General features: G+C 58.3%; 1 protein-coding gene across 2 annotated transcripts in view; it reads left to right on the top strand.

Annotated features, from left to right (window-relative positions):
• The window catches only part of GALNT9 (polypeptide N-acetylgalactosaminyltransferase 9), a 115,228-nt gene that overhangs the window by 70,609 nt on the left and 28,031 nt on the right, over nt 1-16,588 (top strand). Inside the window, exon 6 of one of the 2 annotated variants that reach the window (XM_033220062.1) lies at nt 4,380-4,497. The exons of the other annotated variant lie outside the window; for it this stretch is intronic. Coding sequence (XP_033075953.1) covers nt 4,380-4,497 — 118 coding nt within the window. The remainder of the gene's footprint in view (nt 1-4,379; nt 4,498-16,588) is intronic. 2 annotated transcript variants of the gene reach the window in all.

The raw sequence follows: 16,588 nt of genomic DNA on the forward strand, positions 1-16,588 counted from the left end.
AAACTCTTTCTAAAACGTGGCATGTGCTTCCCTGCCTTCTTAGAAACAGATTTTAAATAACATTAAATGTCAGTGTCGGTGGCCGCAGGACAGGAGGGCCTTCTGTCACAGCCGGGATGCAGCTGCGGGAGGCGCCCACATGCCTGGGACTCTGCCCTTCCTGCGTTCACAGCTGCCTGTGGCTCGTCTTCGGAGGCCTCTTTGCTCCCTGCAGAGTTGAAGCACCTGAGCTGGTCAATGGGACAGTCCTGGGCAGGAGTGTGGCCTCGCTGCCTGGGCCTGTGGAGGTGGCTGCCCTGCTGGCCTCCACCCTGTTCTATTCCTCTTCCCGCTCCCCTGCTCCTTTCTCCCGGGACAAATGCTGGGGACCATCCTCATCCCGGAGGATTCCTGGGATCCCAGTTAAGACCCGGCACCTCCAACACGTGAGCAAGGCGGGAGAACTGGCAGCCTGGCAGGTGGGGGGCAGGCCTGGGGAGCTGGCCCTCATCGGGGCTGCTGGTTCAGGTGTGACTTCAGAGGACACCTGGGGACACATGTTCCAGGAGGAGGGGCCCCAGGCTGTAGGTGCCCAGAGGCTGCTGCTATGCCACCGGCCCCTCCAGGATCAAGGGCTGTGCTGACATCAGGCCTGCCCAGCGGATAACCACTCGGAAATTCCCTCCAAAGCTCTGGAACCCCAAGCACTGCCTCCATTTCCCAGGGCCCTCCAGCTCACAGAGCCTCCTGCCGGTGGCTGGGCCTGCGGGGAGGAGACCCCTGATTTTCTCCTTCATCCAAGGCACAAAGAAGAGTGCGCTCTCCCTGAGACCTCTCCCGGTCAGAAGAGGACCTGGGAGGGTGGTGTGGGCCCAGAGGCCCCAGCAGGATCCTGCAGCACTGGAGGAGTCCCCTCTGAGAGCTGGGCTTGCACAGCCCTGCGCTCCAAGGATTTAAGGAGTCAGCGACCCCAACCCCATTGACAAGCCACACAGAAACGAAAGCAGCCACACCCCTCCCCAGAAAGCGGATGCTGGGAGCCCCCAAGACGCAAAGCACCCGGCCTGTTTCACAGCTTCCTGCCCTGTAACCTGCGCCATGAACTGGACATGCCTTCCTGAGCTTTCCATCCTTAATGTACCCCAGATTTAATTTTAACTTTTCGTTTCAGTGCCTCTGATTGAAGATGGCAAGTGTTGACTGAAACCAAAGTTAAAATTGTATTGACTGAAATTCATAAAACCAAATGAGTGTGAAAGAAATGTAAATAATTAAGGTCTCAGGTAATGTTTCCGTGCGTTTGTGGCTCACACATCTGCACATACATGTACTGTGTGCTGGTCACCACGTGGGTCTTGCACAGCGAGGTTTCATTGTGCGTTGTTCTCCACGCGTTCTGAACTCCGTGTGGAAGGATGTGGCTCCGGTGCCCTTGTCTCAGCTTCTCCATGGATTGTGTCTTACGCATGCTCTGCTGTTTACGTCCCTATCCCAGGTTCATGGACACTTGGCCCACTAGGCCTCCCTGTGCACGCGTGCAGACGACAGGCCCGCTGCGGGCCTCCGGGGATGTGGGTCCCGACTCCACCCACACGGGCAGCGCCACCGCCTCCTTGCCATCTTACCCAGGCGTGAGCTGAGCCTTTGTTGTTGTTGTTGTTAGAGACGAATCCCTCTCTGTCGCCCAGGCTGGAGTGCAGTGGTGTGATTTTGGCTCACTGCAACCTCCGCCTCTCAGGTCCAAGTGATTTTCCTGCCTCAGCCTCCCAAGTAGCTGGGATGACAGGTGTGCACCACCACGCCCAGCTGATTTTTTGTATTTTTAGTAGAGATGGGGTTTCATCACATTGGCCAGTCTGATCTTGAACTCCTGACCTCAGGTGATCCACCTGCCTTGGCCTCCCAAAGTGCTGGGATTACAGGTGTGAGCCACTGTGCCCAGGCACGATGGCTTTTCATGTTATCAGGGTCTGTGGAGGATCAGAGCACTCAGTGGGCCCTTAGTGAAACTCACATAACATAAATTAACCACACTGAAGTGCGCGCCTCAGCAGCGTTTAGACCATCACAGTGTCACGCAGCCGCCACCTCTGTCTCGTTCCAAAGCATTGTCCTCCCTCCCCGTGGGGACCCCGTACCCACGAGGAGCCACTCCCCTCCCCCGTCCCAGCCCCTGCCTCCACGATCCACTTTCTGCCCGCATGGACTTGCCTCTTCTGCTCCTTGCATGCGGACGGTGGGGCGGCCTCTTGCACCTGGTTCCCTGCCCTAGGTGCCACGTTTCCAGGGTTCCTCCACGTCTCAACCTGTGTCAGCCTCGCTCCTTCCACTGGAATCGTGGTCCACAGCCTGGACGGGCCACTCTCCATGTATCCACCTGTCCCTCCGTGGCTACCGGGCTGACTCACTTCTGATGCTAACAAGAACGAGAGGCGTCCGGCTGGACTAAGGCCCCGGAAGCTGAGAACCGGAGGGCGGGCACGGGCGTTGGGCAGAGCAGCTCCAGCAGGCAGGACCTGGGGCCTCCACCCTGCACCCGTGTGCCCCACGTGCGGCAGAACCGCCCCGAGGGGAGGCTGTCTCCACGGTGACAGGCAGTCCCACGCGAGCCTGAGAACCCTCCGCCCTGCCTTTTTCCGTAATCACCGCAGGCATTTCTCAGGCAGGTCAATCCGGTTCCAGCTGGTGCTGCCTCCCTTGTCTCGTGAGTTTATTTTAGAACTCTGAGCAATAATGAAACGATACTACCCGCTACAACAGACATGGCAGAGGATCTGGCTGGCTCTTCACTTCATCAGAGATTACCCTGAGATGATTGTTGTTGTTAAGAAAATCGGAGAGATACCTGTCGTATGTGATGAGCTATAACTTACCCAATCAAACATTGCTATTAAAAATCAAAGAGGGTATTAAAATTTCATCACTGTTAGGTTTGTGGCCGAAATCGAATGACAGAACAAATTGGATGTTTGCACAAAGAAAAGGATAATCTCTTTTTAATGCTCCTGTTATTCTTGGACAATTGATGCGCATTTATTTCTGATGGCTGAGTCGCTGGGGACAGAATTGCTTCTTTTAAATTACGACAGAGGCCAACTTTTTGCTGTTGTTTTTATGGAAGAACGCACTGACACGCAGAGGAGGATCGGGGAAGCTCAAAGGCCTGCAGGGCGGCCTTGGCCTTGACCGTGGCTGCGGGGGCCTTTGGCCGGCCTGCCGTGGCATCTGAGGACAGCGTGACGTTTTGCTGCTTCCTCTGACAGCTCCTGAGGCCTCGGAAGAAATAAAGCCCTCCACGGACATGGAAATTGTTTTGAGGCAAAATATTTCAGCAAAGATGAGAAGTTCCTCCTTCCTTACAACACACAGACTCTGCCTGCTCCTTGCAGGAGATGGTGATTTTCCTGCCTCTTTTTCAATCCCTGCCACCTTCCAGACACCCAGTAGAAAGCCAAGAGGGATGAATGAATGAGCCCGCGGCATCACCCACAACAGCACACCAGCTTATCCTCCTGCTCCACGCTGCAGATCCTGCCTTCCCCACTGCTGTCCATGCGGCCTCTTCCCGGGGGATTTGCAGCACCAAGGCACTCTCAATACATATCAGAAAAAATAAAACTAGCATACCAATGTGTGATTTCACAGAGATAGGGCCAGGCTAAGTCAGCTGACATTTTAGAATTATTTCAGGACGCGTAGTACAGCTGGCAATCTCTTACACGTAGCTACACAGGCTGTGTACTTGCAGCTCCAAGCTGTGTCGTTCAGAGTCTACCATTGACAAGGTTCTGTGGAGTTGACCAGTGCACAACCTATGCAACTGCCCATTGCAGCCCTAGCTCCTGATACACAGTTAGGGTGAAGCATGGGGGAGGGGGGCAAGTGATTCACTCGAGCTTGGGAAATGATGTTCAAGGCAACCACAGGGCTCCTTAGGTAAACGGATCTTTTTTCAGGGGAGAGGGGAGACAGGATATCACTCTGTTGCTCAGGCTGGAGTGTAGTGGTACAATACCAGCTCACTGCAGCCTCAACTTCCCAGGCTCCAGTGATCCTCCTGCCTCAGCCTCCCTAAGTGCTGGGATAACAGGCGTGAGCCGATTGATCTTCTTTTTTAAACCTCTACACTAAGCTGAATTGAATGCAGGTTCTGTCATCTATTGGCGTTCAGCGTTTGGATGCCGTCTGGGCTGAGTGCTTGACCTGGCTCCAGGGACTCAAGTCCTGGCGGCTGGAGGAGCAGCAGCCCCTCACTTTGGGCACAGGGACCTGAGTGCGCAGGAAGGAGGCACAGGAGGGAGGGGGTGGCGGGGTCTTCCAGGCTCTCCTGGCTCATGGCCCAGCAGGCAGGGCTCAGGCCTGCACAGCAAGGTCCTCACGCCGCCATCTCTGCCTCCCAGGACCCCGGCCATGATCGGCTGCTCCTTCGTGGTGGACCGCGAGTACTTCGGAGACATCGGGCTGCTAGACCCTGGCATGGAGGTGTACGGTGGCGAGAATGTAGAACTGGGCATGAGGGTGAGTGTGGCCACGGTGTCCGGGGACAGAGCGAGGCTGAGTGAGGCCGTGGCATCTGAGGACAGGGTGAGGGTGAATGCGGCCACGGTGTCTGGGGACGGGGTGAGGGTGAGTGAGGCCACGGTGTCTGGGGATGGGGTGAGGGCGAATGAGGCCATGGCATCCGGGGACGGGACGGGGTGGGGTGAGGGCGAGTGCGGCTGTGGCGTCTGGGGATGGGGTGAAGGCGAATGCGGCCGTGGTGTCTGGGGACAGGGTGAGGGTGAGTGAGGCCGTGGCATCTGGGGATGGGGTGAGGGCGAATGAGGCCATGGCATCCAGGGACGGGACGGGGTGAGGGCGAGTGCGGCCACTGTCTAGGGACGGGGTGAGGTCCAGGGCTCCTGCTCAGAGCGCTGAGGCCTCTCCAGAGCCTGGGCTGAGGCAGCTGGAAGCCGAGCTGGGCAGCCAAGGCCCCCACGGTCCCTGAGCTGGAGTTGGGGACAGAGAGAAGGGGCTACCCTGAGTCTCGCTAGAAGTTTGGTGTCAATGTCGCCGAGAAATTCTGTAGAATCACAAAAGATGGCATTTCCCACGTCTACTTTACTTTTCAAGCCCTGTGTGTTGCTGTTACGTGAATTGCCTCAGGCGACGATGGACTTGGGACCTTAGAAAAGTGGCTCCTTCGGCACAGAGGTTGGGGGCAGGGGTGGTGACCCCAAGCCGTCCTCTGTGCCTCTGTCTTGGCTCGGTGTGGAGGGCAGGGTGCAGAGGGAGGTGGGGGTGCCTGGGGTCCCCATGAGGAGCCATGGCAGGGACCTGGGGTGCAGCCTGTATAGTACTGGGGGGCCCTTGGGGTGCAGCTGGAAAGGCCTGCGTAGAACTGGGGGCCTGCGGTGGGCAGGTCTCAGCTCCACGCCCCACGCCTTCCAGGAGCACAGGAGGCCCAGGCCAGCCCAGCAGGCTCCCCCTGGCTGCCCGCCCGGCCACCCAGTGAGGCCTGTCCCAGAGGGAGAACCATGAGCCTCGGCCCCTCTGTCCCACCCTCTTCCCCATTTCAAACCTCCCACGGTGGCTAAGGGAACGGATGGATAGTTCTGGAAGAAGAACTATGAGGGAATGAGGGAATCCAGAGTGGCCAAGCTCGTTCTCCTCCTGGACCCCCTCAGCTCAGACTGGCCCTCGCCCTGCGGGGCAGGGGCTTTGTGGCACTGTGCTCAGGGTGCGGCTGCTCCAGAGCCGGAGGCTGGTGCAGCCTCAGTGGGCAGGGAAGAAATGGAGGCGGCAGGCAGGCAGGGCCTGGGGCCGTCTCCGTACCCCCCACTCCTGCTCCAGGTGGAATGGGAGGTGGAGCTTGCAGTGAGCCCAGCGTCCTCCTTCAGGGACCCCTGTGGCCTCTGATTCCTGGGGTGGCAGAGGACAGACCGTGGGCATCTGGAGACCTCATCCCGAGTCAGAGCCAGGAGACCTGGGCTCCGGGCCGCCAGGGAGGAGGGAGACGGGGGCAGGAGGGATGAATTCCGTGCGGTTTGTGGGTGGAACGAGGGGGTGTAGGGGTCACAGGAGGCCCTGCAGTTGGGCCTGTGCAGCTGGGAAATAGCTGTGCCCACCGAGGTGAGGAGACACTGCTTCCAGACGTGGGCGCCAGGAGCCTGGAGGACCTGGGAATCCCCCACTTGTGACAGGACCAACCCTGCGGCCCCCAGAGCCCCTGCCGGGCAGCGTGGATCTCAGGCTGCAGCTTCACCGGAGGGGGTGCTTGTTGCTGGCCAGGGTCACAGAGAGCCCCGAGCAGGCCCCAGGCACCGTCACTGTGCCGGAGAGGCTGGGCCGCGAGGAGGGCCTGAGGCTCCACTCCACCAGAGTGGCTCTGCTGCCCCATCTGCTTTCTGAGTATTTTGTGCAGAAAAGTTCAACACATCATTTTATTCTGAAAAGAAATAAAATTGGGTTTGGACTTAGAGATGGCGCGGCCCAATCTACTGCCTCCGTTGAGGGCTTCGTCACACCAGGCAGGGCTCGGTGAGCTGTTCAAGGAGGCTTGATGAGAGCTGTGCAGGCCTGGTGGCAGAGGCTTTCCAAGGCTGTGCGTGGTGTGGGGTGCCGAGGGTGCCGTTTGGAGAACCCCCTTCCTGCAGGGGTTGCTGTGAAGCTTTTGAGGCCAGGTGTGAGACTTGCTGGCAGCCAAGCCCCTGCCGTGTGCCAGGTGCTGCCCATGCAGTTTCTCCGCCCCCATGGCCCTGCAGGAGCCTGCCCGGGGTCAGTGAGGCCCCTTCCAGGGATCCCACGGAGGCAGAACGGGTGTGTCTGAGCCGGGGCACCCAGGCGGGAGCTAAGCCCCAGCTGGTCTGGGTCTCTCACCACTAGTCAGCCCTGTCTCTGACACGGAGGCGCTGCCCTGGAGGTCAGTGCAGGATTCGCAGATCCTGGGCGCGTTCGTCTCGGGGGTGGCAGGAACAAAATAGCAAAGACTGCAGGGATTACAGCCACAGGAATTCATCCTCTCACTGCTCTGGAGTCTGGAAGGCTGAAATCCAGGCAAGGGCAGGGCCAAGCTGTCAGAGGCTCCGGGGAGGATCCATCCTACCCCTTCCAGCTTCAGGTGCTGCGGGCTGCCCAGCGTTCCCGGGTTCGCTGCACCAGGCACCGGCTGCCATCTTCCCCCCGTGTCCGCCCTCATCTTCCCTCCGGGCTTGTCTTCCCCTCTTTATAAGTGCACCAGTCACGCTGGACAGGGCCCACCCTGACAACCCCATTTTAACTAGTTATCATGGCAGAGACCCTATTTCCAAATAAGACGATATTCTGAGTGTTGGGGGTTCAGCCTCCAGCATGTTTTTTTAGGACACAGTTTCTCCCTAGTAGGGATGTGCTGTGTGGTTGTGATGAGTTAGGATCTGAGTAGGGAGCATTGGAGCCTCCGGAGGGACCCGGGGATGAAGGAGGAGAAGCCGATTCTGTTTCCACCCTGCAGTCCTGAAGCTGAACTTCCTGAAGAAGTGGGAAGCCCAGAGAAGCAGCGTCCAGCCCAGGGGAAGCAGGGGGCTTGGCTCATGGCTCTGGGGACCTGAGAGTGGAGCTAGCACAGAGGACTTGCCCTGTGCACCCGTGTTTCCCAGGCCCATGCCTGGGGATGCCCGAGCACAGAGGCCTTTCCTGGCTGTTCACCGCTAATCCCCTGGGTATCCCGAGAGTCCCAGAGGGCAGTGGGTGCCATGACAGCCTCCGAGTTCCTCCAGGCTGGAGATCTGGGGCCCAGGGTGCTGGGTCCAGTCCTGGGAGACACAGAAGCCTGTGAGACGTGCTGCAACCAACCAGATAGGACCACCTGACCACGGCTCACAGGAGCGGCCTTGAAGGCCACGGAGGTCGTCACCAAATACTCTAACCTGTGGGTCCAGCCCAGAAAACGTGCGGTCACATGGGACATGTGGAGAAGGGCCTGTAACATGGACGCAGGCACATTCAGATGCGGAGAAGAGACCTGTAACGTGGCACATTCAGATGCGGAGAAGGGACCTGTAATGTGGCACATTCAGATTCGGAGAAGAGACCTGTAACGTGGACGCAGGCACATTCAGATGCAGAGAAGAGACCTGTAACGTGGCACATTCAGATGCGGAGAAGGGACCTGTAACATGGACGCAGGCACATTCAGATGCGGAGAAGAGACCTGTAATGTGGACACAGGCACATTTGGATGCGGACAAGAGACCTGTAACGTGGCACATTCAGATGCGGAGAAGGGACCTGTAACGTGGCACATTCAGATGCAGAGAAGGGACCTGTAACGTGGACGCAGGCACATTCAGTTACAAGCACTTGGGGGTTCCTAACGCCAACAGTGGGAAGAAGACACAGTGAAAAATGGCGGTGGCACCGTCTCTGCTGCAGACGCCAGGGGCAGCCCTCAGTGCAGGCACTTCACCTGGTGTTTGAGACTCCCGGCTCACACCAGGTCCCTGAACACCAACCAGTGCCTGGGTCCATCCGGTGCCTGACCCAGGAGAGACACAGCAGCCTCGAGTCTGACCACGTCACTGCGCCACGCACACACTGTGTGGACGGGGCCTTCCCAGGCGGCCACCAGACACACCCGACCCACAACTCTCCCTACTGCATGGCCCACACGCTCCTTCTCCACACACCCTGACTGCAGAGACAGTGCCTGGCCCCTCCGCCGTGAGTCTGGGCTGGCCCGATCGACCGTCCAATGTAGGGCTCAGCTGGCTCTGTGCCGAGTGAGTCTCGAGGCTGGGCCGTAATCCACACACAGCCTCCGCCTCGTCCTCCCAGAACCTCCGGGATGCCCTCCTGTGAGGAAGCCCAGCAGCCAGGTAGAGATGGAACCAGGGGTTCTGCCCCGCCCTCGCCAAGGTCATAGCCGACAGCCAGAGGGACATGAAGGAGCTTCCAGGGGATTCTGGCCCCAGCCTCCAAGTCTTCCCAGCAGAAGCGCAGACGCCACAGGCAAGACGTCGTTCCCGCTCTGGCCTTTCCAAACCTGTGACCCACAGAATCCGTGCTCCTAACAGGAGCAGAGGATGTGTCCAGCCCCACGGTCCAGATAGCTCGTTAGCAGCAGCTCATCCAGATGCATCCATTTCGGACCTGCCCTCAGCAAGCAGCTCCTATCCTGGGTGGGTGGGGGGGGCCCAGGGGAACAGAGGGCCTCCCACAGTGCGCAGCCCTCCCCCTGCTCTGCCTCTGCCTGAGACAGTTTCCGTTGGTGTAAATGGGGCCGCAGCCTGCCCCACGGAGGGCAGGAGAGTCACAAGGCCCATAAACCATGGTCCCACAGCACCTGCCACGATGTGAACTGACCGGCATCCGTGTCACCCAACAGCGGGCGTGGACGATGTGCCAGGCCCCACCCGAGTGCCTTTCCTTCCGTACCCCGGCTAATCCTCCCCACGCGCCTGGGCAGATGGGCCCCACTCATGTTCCCACTTCACAGAAGAGAAAATCGCGTCTGAGGAGCCTGAGCTGGGAATGTCCCCAGAGCAGGACTCCTGGCCCAGGAATCCCTGAGCAGCATCTGCTTTCGGCACCGCGGTGGCAAAGGCGGCTCCTGCAGGGTACAGAGATGTAACGGCCCTCAGGCCAGGCCGCACCTCCAGGGACTGTGTCCATGTGAGGCTCTGAGCTCGGCCAGCCGTCTGCTTCTTTGTTGTTTATTTTGGAGGTTATGGGATTTTTATTTTGGAGGCTCGTTTGGTTTCCTTTGTGTTTTGCCCATGGGGCTTCTATTCACAGGAAAGATTTAAGGCTAGTTTTAAAAATTATATATAGTTTGTTAAGTTGCACCTTTCAAAACCTGTGTGCTGTAAGCTTGCAGTTCACCTTAAAGATTGTACTATCATGGAAACAAATTCAATCAATAAAACGGCCTCCTTCCCCGTGGCCACGATTGTTTAACTCAGGTTGGGCAGATTAAATAATATCGTGAGGCCGGGCACCGTGGCTCACGCCTGTAATCCCAGCACTGTGGGAGGCCGAGGCAGGCGGATCACGAGGTCAGAAGTTCGAGACCACCCTGACCAATATGGTAAAACCCTATCTGTTCTAAAAATACAAAAATTAACCAGGTGTGGTGGCGGGCACCTGTAATCCCAGCTACTTAGGAGGCTGAGGCAGGAGAATCGCTTGAACCCGGGAGGTGGAAATTGCAGTGAGCTGAGATTGCACCACTGCACTCCAGTCTGGGTGACAGAGTGAGACTCCATCTCAAAAAATATATAAAAAAAAAAAATAATAATAATACCGTGAAACAGCAATTCACTGCTTTTGTGCCTTAGTTAATTAAAGTCCCTTGAGCCCGTTAAAAACGGCACTCATAAATGTCATGTTTATTTTCTTTTAATCGTTTTTAATGCCTGATTTCATACCAGAAATCCCCCCGACCAAGTGCTTTAAAAATTCTGGTTTAGTAAATTGAATTGAGACCAGATCTGGAATTCTGTGAAGCATGTCAGGACTGTTTGTAGGTGCCTTTAATCCTCTCATCCTGTCTGATTTTAAATTGCACAGCTAGAATCAATCCTCAATTACACATTTTTAAAATGGAAGCTGGAAGTTAATCTGGCAGGCTCTTTAATATTCTGACTTCCCTTAACTGTTGTGATTGTTAGACACCAGACCTCAGCTGTGGATTGAACACACCCACGTGGGTGTCGGCTTCTCTCACCATCTCCCCTGATGCTCACCCTGCAGGGCAGGAGACCAGCCAGCGGGTCAGGGGCCTAAGAAAGCCCTCAGAGGGACAGAACGCACTGCAGAGACTGAGGAGGACAGCCTGGGGAGGGTGCCGGGGACGGGCAGTGCACAGCCGCCACAGAAGCTGGAGAGTGAGGGAGGACAGGAGCCCTGGGGTGGAGGGCACCCAGCAGATGTGGTCCTGGGGACAGAGCCACTGTCAGCAGAAGACAACTCACCTATGCAGGAAGGGCCCAGGGGAGAAACGCCCCCACCTCCCCTTCCAAACAAAATTGGCTCCGTGGGCCAAACCCAGCTGCAGTGAGAGGCCAGAAGGCTGGGTCACGGGCACATCCCAGGCTCAGAGCAAAGCCGGTACGACAGTGAACCCGTGTGGTGGGCGAGGGTCAGGGACCCCCGTTGGAGAGCTTCCCTCCAGTCTCCATGACAGAGGGGCTTTTCTTTTTTTTTTTTGAGACAGAGTCTCGCCCTGTTGCCCAGACAGGAGTGCAGTGGCGCGATCTCGGCTCACTGCAACCTCCACCTCCCGAGTTCAAGTGATTCTCCTGCCTCAGCCTCCCGAATAGCTGGGACTACAGGCATGTGCCACCATGCCCGGTTAATTTTTGTACTTTTAGTAGAGACGAGGTTTCACCATGTCGGTCAGGCTGGTCTCGAACTCCTGAGCTCAGGTGATCCACCCGCCTCGGCCTCCCACAGTGCTGGGATTCCAGGTGTGAGCCGCCGTGCCCGGCAAGCATAGGGACCTTTCTGACAGCCTGACTCCTCCGAGGGGCGGGGGAGCCTGCGTCACCGCTGGTTCTTTCCACCCTCATCCTCTGACAAGGCACAGCTGTGGCCACGCCCGGCGTTTGCTCGTCCCCCAGCTGACCTCCTGACCTCCCCAACCTCTCCCCCTACCTCTCCCCCACCTCTCCCCCATCCTGGGGCCGTGGCAGTTTTCACCTTGGTGTCCTGTCTGGCAGTCAGAGGTTGCTCTACGGTGGGAGACAGGCTGAGAACCAGAACCCGGTTCTCCCTGCGAGGGACGGGCAACTCACCTGTCCCCATCACCACGCCCCCCTCCAGCCCCATCTCCACATCCCCTGTCCAGCCCCATCACCACACACACACCCCCCGCCCCCCCATCCAGCCCCACTTCCGCTGCCCTCGTCCAGCCCCATCACCATGCCCAGTTGTCCAGCCCCAGCCCTGCCGGGCCCTCAGATGCTGACCACTGCTTTCCAGTCCCCCAGGTCCTTCCCTGCTCCTACCTTGTGCGCTTGGCCTGTGGAGGCACCAGAGGCTGTTGGAAGCTGCACCATGGTCTGAGTGGCCGGCCCCCGAGGCCACACTCTGCTGGTATCGAGAACTGCACATTGCCGCCCCTGAGGTTGCACTGCCCCCGTCTGTCCCCATGACCCTGATCATGGGGGTCCCTAAAGCTTCCCTTCATTAACATCTTTCCCGTTGAGCCCACAGTCCTCGGGCAGTTTACAGAACCTCTCCCCTTGGGGCCCATCAGGATGTGTGGTCTTAAATCATTGCCATTTAATATTCAACAGATGCTCCACTGAGAACAAGTGTACTTAGGGGAGGTTGCTTGAGAGGAATCCCTCCCTAAACGGCGGGGTTGAGTGGGATGGTCGCCCTACAGGACAGGGATGTGGAATACGGCCAAGTCGGGCGCCGCCGTCAGGCTGGGGGTCACCGTGCCCCTCCCTGCAGCCCTGGCCCAGCCCTGGCTTCTGGCCTGCAGGCTCCAGGGCTGCAGGGAGACCCCACTGTACACGCCATGCTGGCTGGGTGGCTGGTGAAAGGCACCCTTTGGCTTCTAGCCTCTGCTTGTTCAGCGCAGACATGGCCTCAGAACCAGCCCTCAGAACGGGGCAAGAATAGCCGTGCCCATCTTGGACCCTGGGCGGCGCTCACTCCAGTCTTTCTTGTGGGGTGTGGCAGACACGGGACTCTTCCAAGAAATATTTAGGATGCAAAGCTGGCAAGGGAGGGTGATTGACGGGTGAATGGCCGGTGATTGACAGGTGATTGATGGGTGGGCTGCGATGGTGGCTGATTCCCAGTCCCCTGGCGGGCAGGGCCTTCATAGGAACAGAATGCTGGCTGGTGCGTGGTGGTGCGTGGGGGAGAGCCGCCATGGACACGTGGAGTTCAGGGGCCCCAGGACAGCCAGGTGGGGCTCACAGTTAGGGTTAAAGCCTGAGGGGCAGAGTGGGGGCTGTGCAGAAGCCATTTGAGGGGATGACAGAGGCAGGAGAAATAGAAATAGAACCGGAGCCTCGTGGGAGCCAGGCAAGGAGACATGCGGGCTCTGGAGGGAAGGACCAACAGCACCAGAGCTGCCCCTGTGAACCCAACTCTGTTTCCCCAAAGAGTGGACGCCCGACCTTCAGGTCTGCGAGGTGGGGCCCCCACCTGAGGCCCTCTGGTCTGTTGAAGGAGAAGTTGGCATGAGGGGAGGCGCTGCCCACCCACGATGTCGCCGTGCATGTGCCTAGGGGCTGATGGAGACAAAGGGTGGGGAGACATTGTGGCCCCGGGACCTGCAGCTGAGCCCCAGGCGGACGGGAGACAGGTGCACACCACCCCTGCGGGGGACGGGGCTCTAGCATCGGAAGATGAGTGGGAATTCTCCCCTGGGAGCTGGAGAACGTTGCAGATAGAACAGCAAAGGAGTAAAGGCCTCCACAAGAGAGAGCTCCAGAGGGTGGGGAGGGCGGGACACTGAGGCCACTGTGGGCACGGACGGCCCCGTGAAGGGTGCGTGGTGTGTGTGTAAATGGGTATAGATCATACTGCACATTCCACTTCTGCTGGTGATCAGGTTCTGGGAACTTGCCAGGAAACAGAAGGGTTCCAGCAAGATAAGGTAAATTATAAACAGAATAAAAGAGAAAGAAAAACACAGCAGAGAGTGAAGGGGAGCAGGTCCGAGGCCCACAGAATGCAGCCGAGCCCCGGGGCCACGCCAGGCCCGCAGCAGCACTGCCCGTGACTGGAGTGAGCGCCGCCCAGGGTCCGAGATGGGCACGGCTATTCTTGCCCCGTTCTGAGGGCTGGTTCTGAGGCCATGTCTGCGCTGAACAAGCGGAGGCTGGAAGCCAAAGGGTGCCTTTCACCAGCCATCCGGCCAGCATGGCATGTACAGTGGGGTCTCCCTGCAGCCCTGGAGCCTGCAGGCCAGAGGCCAGGGCTGGGCCAGGGCTGCAGGGAGGGGCACGGTGACCCCCAGCCTGACGGCGGCGCCCGACTTGGCCGTATTCCACATCCCTGTCCTGTAGGGCGACCATCCCACTCAACCCCGCCGTTTAGGGAGGGATTCCTCTCAAGCAACCGCCCATAAATACACTTGTTCTCAGTGGAGCATCTGTTGAATATTAAATGGCAATGATTTAAGACCACACATCCTGATGGGCCCCAAGGGGAGAGGTTCTGTAAACTGCCCAAGGACTGTGGATCTTCCTGGGTTTAGAGCGGCCGGCCCGGGTGGGGCAGCCTCTCCTAACCCCTGATCACTCCTCTCCCCACAGACACCAGACAGCCTCGCAGCAGCAGGGCAGCTCCCGGGCAGGCGCTGCGTGAGGCCGGGCCCCTCACAAGAGAAGGATTCTTCTCTCTGTGTCTCTCTCTCTGTGGTCTGCCTGTCTCTCTGTGTCACTGTCTCTCTTTGTCTCTGTCTCTCTTTGTCTCTCTGTCTCTGCGTCTCTGTCTCTGCCTCTCAGTCTCTGTCTTATTCTCTCTGTGTCTGTCTGTCTCTGTCTCTCCCAGTCTTTTTGTCTCTGTCTCAGTCTATCTCTCTCTGTCTCTTTGTCTCTGTGTCTCTGTGTCTGTGTCTCTGTCTCTTTTTCTGTCTCTTTCTTTGTCTTGATCTCTGTCAGTCTTTCAGTCTCTATCTCTGTCTCTCTGCCTGTCTCTGCCTCTCTCTGTCTCTGTGTCTCTTTGTCTCTCAGTCTCTCTGTGTCTCTCTGTCTCTCTCTCTGCCTGTCCCCCACGCCCACATAGCTCCTGGGGTCTGACAGACGTCAGTGCTGTGTAGCCCCCAACCCCACATGAAGATAAAAAATTCTCCCTCATCCTGAAAAGTATCCCCGTTCTCTTCTAAGCTTTCTGATCATTTCAAGAGGAAAATTTAGGCCGGGTTCTAGAGCACCTCTAACGCTGCACAGTCTCAGACTGTGGTATCCAACCACTTTAACTGCGGTGTGTATTTTATTGTATTTATTTGTACAGTTATCTCTCATTTTTGGCAAGAGATAATGGTCCACTCCTAAGGCAGTGATAAGGAGTTTCTGGTTAAAATTCACGCAGTTACCCTCTGGGTGGACGTGTGTTAGGTAAATGGTAGCACGTCCCCTGGCGGACGGCCTGCAGATGAGGGGGTGGAGGAATCGGGCTGTCGTTCTCTTGGCCCTTCCCACAGCCTCGGGGAGGAGCCGAGGCCCAGAAAGGCTGAGTGACCTGCCCAGGGCCACGCAGCAGATGGATGTGAGACTCACACTCAGGCCTGCCGAACTCCGCCTTCCACTGGCCCAGGTGCAGGTCAGCCAGGCCAGAAGCCCCCATCCCTAGGGCAGCCCCTCCCCGTGCCGGGGCCCTCTGGCCTGTCCTGGGCACCTGCACAACCATGGTCTCTCCGGCACCAGCAGTGGCGCGATGTCTAGGAGGCCTTGACTCCGTTGCCCCTGCGGCTCCTGCCCTGGCCTCCTCTCCCCCTTACAGGAAGAGTAGCGGGATTACAAGTGCACTGTCTCCACGTCCTCCTGCCTGGCCCCTCCTGAAGCCCCCCATCCAGCTCTGTCCCCCTCGCCAGTGACCCCAGAGCTACCTGCAAAGGGCTGTCCTTGGTCTCCGCCATAAGGGACCCAGCAGCCGGCCGAGTCCCTCGTGGGCTCTGGGATGACGCCCCCTCTCTCCTGGGTCCTGGGCAGCCCCTACCCGCGTCGTCAGCCTTGGAAGTGTCGGACAGGCTCGTTTCCGTAAGATCATGACTATGTCCTTCAAGTCACCGAGTTGTGGAATTCGTGGCAGACGGCAGCCACAGGAAACGCACACGACCTCCACCTGACCTTGGCTCACCCACTCCAGCATCGCAGCCCAGCTCCCCGTCTACTGGGGTCACGGACGTTTCCTGAGGGCGTGGGTCTGGGCTGCACGCTGGGGAGAGGTGGAGGCCCTGAAGCTGGAGGGCAGCATGAGCAGGCCTGGCGTGGGAGTCCCTCGTGCAGAGGTTTTGGGTCACTTGCCACGGATGTAGAGTCCCACCCCCCAACCTCCACTACAGGCCTGGCAGAGGCCTCCCAGCTCGGGTCAAGCGCTGTCCCGGGCTTGCTTCCATGCCATGTGGTGAGGCTGCGTCAGGCCCCACCAACTCTGCACAGGTGGCTGCGAACTGAGTAGATATTTCCTTTGCCTGAGCACAGGGGAGGGGACCCCACCCACCACCCACCACCCACCACCCACCACCCACCACCCACCATACTGGGCATCTCCTGCAGAGGCAGCTGTGGGCAGGTGTGAGCGGGTGTGTGGTGTGAGCAGGTATATGCAGTTGTGAGCAAACATAGGTAGGTACAGGCAGTTGTATGCAGGTGTCAGCAAGTGTGGGCAGCTGTGTGCAGGTGAAAACAGGTGTGGGCAGGTACGAGCAGCTATGAACAGCTATAAGCAGATGTCAGAAGGTGTAGGCAGGTGCGGGCAGTTGTGAACTGGTGTGGACAGGTGTGAGCAGGTGTGGATGGGTGTGAGCAGGGGGCCTGGGGCAGCCGAGGATACACGGGGGATACAGGAGCTCCATGTGAAGGCAGTCAGACTCTGGGTCAGGACGCAGCTGACCAGCCCTGGGTCCCACGCTGCCTGCACAGCCTCAGCAGCCACAGTCCTGAGAGACCTGGCCACTCCA

The sequence above is a fragment of the Trachypithecus francoisi genome, unplaced genomic scaffold (genome assembly GCF_009764315.1).
Source record: "Trachypithecus francoisi isolate TF-2019V2 unplaced genomic scaffold, Tfra_2.0 Lachesis_group11, whole genome shotgun sequence".
NCBI classification, from domain to species: Eukaryota; Metazoa; Chordata; class Mammalia; order Primates; family Cercopithecidae; genus Trachypithecus; species Trachypithecus francoisi.